The sequence below is a fragment of the Calliphora vicina genome, chromosome 3 (genome assembly GCF_958450345.1).
Source record: "Calliphora vicina chromosome 3, idCalVici1.1, whole genome shotgun sequence".
Taxonomy (NCBI): domain Eukaryota; kingdom Metazoa; phylum Arthropoda; class Insecta; order Diptera; family Calliphoridae; genus Calliphora; species Calliphora vicina.
In genome coordinates, this window is record NC_088782.1 from 97891007 (window position 1) to 97899216 (window position 8210).

Below are 8210 nucleotides of genomic sequence, written 5' to 3' on the forward strand. Positions count from 1 at the left end.
TCCTACTCACATCTTCCTAAGTGACAAAATAGGTCTTAAAGGAAAAGACCTAAGCTTTCTTTTGAGCAAAAAAAAAATTTTAAAAAAAAGTCCCATATTGGAAAAAAATTTCGATTTTGCAAAAAAAAATTAAAAAATTGTTACAAAATATTTATTTTGATAGATATCCCACTCGCATCCCACTAAGGGACTAAAAATATCTTAAAGGAATGGACCTAGGCTTTCTTTTGAGCAAAAAAAAAAAATTAAAAAAGGGCCCATATTGGAAAAAAAATTTGATTTTGCAAAAAAAAATTAAAAAATTGTATGTCTTGCGTTACAAAATATTTATTTGGATAGATATCCTACTCGCATCCCACTAAGGGACTAAAAATATCTTAAAGGAATGGACCTAAGCTTTCTTTTGACTACAAAAAAAATTTTAAAAAAAGGGCCCATTTGGAAAAAAAATCGTATTTGCAAAAAAAAAAGTCAAAAATTGTAAGTCTTGAGTTAAAAAATATTTATTTTGATAGATATCCCACTCGCATCCCACTAAGCGACCAAAAGGGTCTTCAAGGATAATATCTAAGCTTTTGTTTGACCTAAAAAAAAAGATTAAAAAAGGGTCCATTTTGAAAAAAAAAAGTCAACAAAGTTTTTGATTTTGCAAAAAAAGTCAAAAATTTTATGTTTTGAGTTACAAAATATTTATTTTGATAGATATCCCACTCGCATCCCACTAAGCGACCAAGTAGGTGTTCAAGGAAAATATCTAAACTTTATTTTAAGAAAAAAAAGGGCGTATTTTAAAAAAAAGTCAAAAAAGTTTTTGATTTCGGAAAAAAAATATTAAAAATTTTTTATTTTTTTTTTTAAATATTTTTTTTCGAAAGATCGAAGAAATAGCTATCTATACTATTTGGGACACATTTTGCTAAGAACAATAGGTAATAAGTTACATGGATAAGAAAAAACCCCTGTTTGACCAAATTGTCAAAATTTTACCCCCTATAACTCAGAGAGTTCTCGACCGATGTTGTTGAAAAATTGTGTCTGAGTTACTATCCAATAGAGCTAACCTTGGTGCAAATTTCATCCCGATCGGAAGACATCGATTTCAAAAGTTGGTTCACTTGACATGAAATCCCCCATATATAGATAGATAATGATCCTATCAAAATCACCAGTTTCTGTTCACTTAAAGACCTTGCCAGTTCGGAAAATATACATCTGCAGATTTCTCTTTAAAATTTCTACCACGTATTAACATTCTCAAGATATTAACAGATTTTTAACTACAACAGCTTTTCAAACACTTTTAATCTTACAAAATCATTAGTAAAAAAAATATTTAAAACAAAAACAACGTGTTAGGCTTCATTTCAAAATTTTGAATTCCCCAATCACGCCTAAATTTCTGAAATGATTTTATTGAAATTTGAAACATACATAGATTTGTACTTGAGATCATCAATAGGCAAAGTTTTTGTTTTTATGTTATAAAACAGGGAATAACTCGTAAAATTTATACTTTCTATTTTAAAGCATAATTATCCGTTGTTCTAAAGTGACATAAATTTTGTTTTAGGTTTCTGTAATGGAAAAACTATGTGTTTGAAAATTACCTATTCGTAAGTTAACCTTTAAAGGGAAAAATACTAATAAAAAGGGGAATTTTGCATTTATTATACCCTTCAGCTTCGTGAGAAGGGTATATATAAGTTTGTCATTCCGTTTGTAATTTCTACATTTTTCATTTCCGACCCTATAAAGTATATATATTCTGGATCCTTATAGATAGCGGAGTCGATTAAGCCATGTCCGTCTGTCTGTCTGTCTGTCTGTCTGTCTGTCTGTCTGTCTGTCTGTCTGTCTGTCTGTCTGTCTGTCTGTCTGTCTGTCTGTCTGTCTGTCTGTCTGTCTGTCTGTCTGTCTGTCTGTCTGTCTGTCTGTCTGTCTGTCTGTCTGTCTGTCTGTCTGTCTGTCTGTCTGTCTGTCTGTCTGTCTGTCTGTCTGTCTGTCTGTCTGTCTGTCTGTCTGTCTGTCTGTCTGTCTGTCTGTCTGTCTGTCTGTCTGTCTGTCTGTCTGTCTGTCTGTCTGTCTGTCTGTCTGTCTGTCTGTCTGTCTGTCTGTCTGTCTGTCTGTCTGTCTGTCTGTCTGTCTGTCTGTCTGTCTGTCTGTCTGTCTGTCTGTCCGTCTGTCTGTCTGTCTGTCTGTTGAAATCAGTTTTCTGAAGACCCCAGATATCTTCGGGATCCAAATCTTCAATAATTCTGTCAGACATGCTTTCGAGAATTTTGCTATTTAAAATCAGCAAAATCGGTCCACAAATGGCTGAGATATGAGGAAAAAACCAAGACAACCTCGATTTTTGACCTATTTTTTACCTATATCTGGATTACTAAGACATTAATATATACAATATGGATATCTAATGATAGATATTTCAAAGACATTTGCAACTACGTATATAAGACCATATTAAGTTGGACCTACAATGGGTCAAAATCGGGAAAAAAATTTTAACCCGAATTTAAAAAAAAAAAAAAATTGAAAAAACAAAAAATATTTTTTTTAAAATTTAAAAAAAAATTTTAAAAAAACAATTTTTTTAAATTTAAAAAAAAATTTGAAAAAAAATTTTTTTTTTAAATTTAAAAAAAAAAAATTTTAAATTTAAAAAAAAAAAAATTAAAATAACAATCGAAAAAAATTTTTTTCCAAAAAATTAAAAAAATGGAAAAAAAATTTAAATTTTGTTTACCTAAAAATATTTAAAAGTTTGAAGTATAATTTGGTGAAGGGTATATAAGATTCGGCACAGCCGAATATAGCACTCTTACTTGTTTTTAATAAATATTGGGATTCTAGGTACTTTTTTTGGTACCTTTTGTATCTGATGATAATTCAACGAAAAAAGGCAAATATTTATTTTCAAGAGACGTAAAATTTTCAATGCCTGTATTTTAAATACAAATATTCTTGGTATTAATTTGGTACCTTTAGTATCTGTTGATATAAGTCTGCCCTTAACGGCCTTCAAAAGTCTTCAAATTGTTAATATAGTTTTCTTTAATAACATATTAGATTACCAATCCATAATAACAATACCAGAAAGCGTAAATTACATTATTAGTAATTTCATACGTTTGTAGCTTTGAGCACGTATTTTTTTCATAAGTACTTTCTTTCGTTTATTTATACCCTACACCTCCATAGTGGGGAGGGTATAATGCGTTTGTGCAGATGTTTGTAACGCCCAAAAATATTAGTCTAACACCCACCTTTAAGTATTCCGATCGACTTAGAATCACTTTGAGTCGATTAAACGATGTCCGTCCGTCCGTCTGGCTGGCTGGCTGTCCATGTAAATCTTGTGCGCAAAGTACAGGTCGTAATTTTGAAGATATTTAGATATAATTTGGTACATATAATTGCTTTGGCCTAAGGACGGAGCCTATTGAAACTGGCAGAAATCGGTCTATTATTTCACCTAGCCCCCATACAAATGTCCTCCCGAAATTGGACTTGATCGGTCATAAATATTTAATTTATATAGGTATCTACACAAATTTTGCTCCAAATAAGTTTTATATATACGAAATTCATGTCACCATATTTTATTATGATCGGTTCATAATTAGTCATAGCTCCCATATAAGACCCGCATCCGAAAATCACTTTAACGTGCATAAATCACCTAAAAATGATGGTATACACATAGAATTCAACATAAATAACTTCAATATAGACACGAATCACACGACCTAATTTCATGGTGATCGGTCCATAATTGGTCATAGCTCCCATATAAGGCCCACTTCCGAAAATATCTTTAACGGGTATAAATCTCTTAAAAGTGTTGGTATATACATAAAATTCAACACAAATAACTTTCATATAGACATAAATAACATGATATAATTTCATGGCGATCGGTCCATAAGTAGTCATAGCTCCCATCATAGCACTCTTCCGAAATTCATTCACGAAAATAAATTATTGAAATTTTAAAAGAAAAATGATTTTGCTCATTTACTTATTATATGGTTGGGCTTGACCGACCATACTCTCTTACTTTTTTTTTTGTATATTTTGATCTAAAAAGTATGCAAATTATATCTTTGTGTATTTCAAAAGTACTTTTTTCATAAAAGAATACTTATGAGTACTAGTGGTTTTTCTTTTAAATTAAAAACCTTTAGAATTACAATTTTAAATATAGATTTTTTATAGAAATTTTCACAAAAAAATTTACATTTGGAAAATCAGTTTTATGAAGGCGAAAGGTTAAAAATTATTATTTTAGAACTTTTTTAGGTTCTTCTATTGTTGAGCAATCACAAAAATATTTATTACTTTCCAAAAGTTGAAATGGGGAATTCTGTGCTTCTTTTTTATGAATTATATACATACATACTTAAAGGGCTCAAAAGTTGATCTAAGCATACGAAATTTTTATATTGTTTTGACAAGTGATTGAGCAAAACTATACTTCCCGATTTTTTTTACGCGGAATTATAACACTGGAATATAAAAACTTCCAAACCATTAAAGACTTAGAATTATCAAAATCCACTTTATTTTTCAAATTATGCAATATTTTACAATTTTTCAAAAACCAAAATTTCATTTGACATAAATTCAATTATATCAATATTTATGTATTTTATAATTATTTGATACAATTACAAATTATTAACAATAATATTGACATTTAACGCTCAATACAATTAAAATGATTTAAGCATTATTATTATTATTGACATTTAAATGTTTATACGAAATACTATTTTAGACATTCATGTCTGCGTACAGCTTTTAAAAACCCAGACAATGCGTTAACGTTTCTTTAATGTTTGTCTCTTGCTCTCTCTTTCTCTACTTTTCTCAAACATTTGACATTTAACGCTTAATTTTAACGCTATATTTTATATTTAATGACAATTAGTTCTGGTCTTTAATTGATTTGGCAGCTAAATACAAATAATAATTACATTTTATGACACATGATTGACAGATTTGTAGTTTGTATTTAATTGTTGTATTTATTTAAAGGTAAAATGAGACAATATGATGACTGTCACAAATTGAGAAAAATAAAAAAATATATGATTATTTTATAGACCTTCAATTAATTGTTATGAGTTACATATTTGTATTACATATTGTTTGGCTGTATTAAATAACATAATTGTATTTAATTAATAACAATAATAAGAGGTTTTCAAAGGTCAGATAATTTGAAATTATTTAGCGATATTTTCAAAATTGAATAAACAGTAACACCGACGGAATATTATTATAAACATTTGGATGAAAATCATTCAGTTTTTAAATATTTTAGAAATCATTTTCCGTACTTGTTCTGTTAGTTATTTTAAAGAATTAATTTTTCTTTACTCAAATGTTTCTGAAATTGAAAATCATTTAAACAAGAATTTTGGAATCTTAAACCATTTTAAAATATCTTTCTAAAACTTTTCTAAAATTGTTAAATCAAATATAAATTTTGATAAAAAGGACTGCCATTGTTTTAATATATTTCTACAATTGTTAATAATCCAAAATTCAGACACGATTTTATATAATTTCAGAACTCCTAGGATCAAAACAATAACTTTACATTACATTTATCAATGTAATACACCTAAAATTATTCCTAAAAATATCTAAGACTCTAGCTGATTGCTATTTGAAACATTTCACCTATTATTCCCTTTACAACATCTAGTAATACGAAAAGAATTCTTCATTAAACTTACCTCCCGTTAAAGCACTTAATCCCGCCGATGTAACTGGTGGTGGTTTCGATAAGATCGTATCAATGCCGTGTGGATTTGCGACGCCCTGTGTCTGTGTATTGGTTGTGCCCGCATTCGAACCCGATGAATTCGAACGATTTTCACCAATCATATGCACATTTTGTTGCCCGCCATAGGGGCCACCATTTAGAGCTGCATTACCCGCCACATTACCAGTTTTCATTTCGGTCATGGAATGTAAGGCGGCCAAGGGAGGACCCAAAAAACTCAAAGGCAATTTATGTTCCAAACCAATATTATTATTGTTGTGTATGCCCAAGGGATGGCCCGTATTGGAAGAAGTAAATTTACGACTTGAAAGATTTTCGGGACTATAGTCTGAGGGCGGAGGACTTGATTCACTGTTGTTGCCAGCCTCTTCACTAGAACGCTGGCTAACGGAAAATGATTTTGAACTATCTACACCGGGACTAGAGTTGTTGTCATAACGTGATCTTTGATTCAAAGCACTGTGACAGTTGTCGGGCGATTCAGACTGTAGGCGGGATGATGTTTGTGAAATATTTGTATTGTTATTCTCGTTACTGGAGAGTAAAGGTGGCGGTGTGGAGGAGTCGTCGACAGATCTAGGGGATTTGCACATTGAGGTCATTTTATCCATATTATTGTTGTTATTATTATTATTGTTATTCTTTAAGAGCATTAAGGGTCCCGTTAAATGATTGTTATTGTTGGCGGCATAGGCTGCAGCCGCAGCAGCACTATGATAATCCAATAATTGATTTTGATAATCGATTTGTGAGGGATCTGGAAACCCATTACCTATATGATTTTGATGATGATGCAAAGGCGGACTGCGATTTAGCAAATTAACTGCTGGCGAGTTATTTTGTTGGGCAGCTGCGGCCGCAAATGAATGATGTCTCATGTAGGGATTTATCAAATCCATGTTGTCGTTATCGTTAGCGGTATTGTTGGTATTAGTGGTGGAACTATAATCCGAACTCTCTTCACAGCGATCGTGGAAACGGGAATATAAACTGAGAGGTGATTGTACCGGCGGCGTTTGTAAAGGCGAAGAGAAACCGTTAATACCGGCGGCTACGGCAGCTTGAAAAGCGTTAAACGTTGTGGTAGAACGTAAAGCTAAATTGAATGCCGAATTTTGTGATAAATGAAAAGGTTTTGTATTAATAGAGGCTGGAGTTGCTGTTGAAGAGGCAGAAGATAAAGGTGAAGCAATTTGAGGCGTTAAAGCGATATCGTTAGGTAAAGCAAGCGGGCTTTCCGAGCCCGTGGGCGTATGATTTATATATGGACTACCCAGGTTGAATTTTTTTTAACAAATTATATAAAATTTTCTTTTATTTTTAATATTTCACTGTATTTTTCTGCACTTGTTTCATCCAATTTTTTAGTAAAAATATTGTATTTTGTTTTGCTTTAAATTAAAACACTTTTTGATTGATCTTTAACAATTTTTAATTTCATTAATTTTCGTATATATTCTTTAATCCACTTTAATTGAATTATTTTGTATTTATTTTTCTTAATAATTTCACTTTTGAGAATATGAAGATTTTTTTGTTTTTATTTCGTTTTTTTCTTTTTTGGTTTGTTTGTTATATAAATCCGTTTAACCGTCCGTTTGTTTAGGCCTATAACTACAGAATGATTTCGAAATTGTAATTGAATTGTATGCGAACGAGTTTTCACTGAGTGAATGAGTGTAGTAGCCGGACCATCAACAACAATGTGGCAAATGAAGCCAAAACAAAATTATTTTCAATTCAAGTCTTTCAAAATCGGTTTAAACAAAAACACACACAGAGAAAATAACCACCACCAACCGTTCAAAACTACCAAAACAGAACAGTCAGTGTGAGGAGACATGAGTAGAAAACATGACAGGCGTTTCAATTTGCCATTAAAAAATATGTATAAAATCACTCACTCACACATGCATGCATGAATAGAAGGAAATCCGGTTTAAAAATCATGCTCAATTGATTTCAATTCATTACAAAATGAGTTTAAACTCTTGCTGCTCTCTCGCTCTTTTATGCACACTCTCCGGGCTGCGTCAATTGCCTGTCTGGTTTGTTGTGATGTATCATTGCAAAGGTTAAAACGAGACGTCTAATATTTGGATATTTTTTAACTCTATTATTGCACTTAGTAAATCAAGGTACATACATCCATATAAATAGAAAAGAAGAACACAGTAACTACAAAAAAAGTAACAAAAATAAAAGAGTCTGAAAATAAATTTAATCTGATTGTCTTTATAAAATCTCTGTTATTCTTTTTTCAACAACTACTACAACTTCTCAATACTCATGACACCAGCAGTAATGTCAACATTAAGTTAAAAATCGCAGAAACAGTAATATTTATTTATGTTAAGTGAATTTCTGGATTATAGACAGGTCTTAAATACTTTAATTAGTTCCGGAATATTTG

At 30.9% G+C, this 8210-nt stretch overlaps 1 protein-coding gene across 1 annotated transcript in view; it reads right to left on the reverse strand.

Annotated features, from left to right (window-relative positions):
* Nucleotides 1-7154, reverse strand: part of HGTX (HGTX homeodomain transcription factor) — a 51480-nt gene extending 44326 nt beyond the window's left edge. Inside the window, exon 1 of the mRNA XM_065505147.1 lies at nt 5748-7154. Within this exon, the coding sequence (XP_065361219.1) occupies nt 5748-6696 (949 nt within the window). The 5' untranslated portion in view covers nt 6697-7154. The remainder of the gene's footprint in view (nt 1-5747) is intronic.
* Between the last annotated feature and the right edge of the window lie 1056 nt (nt 7155-8210).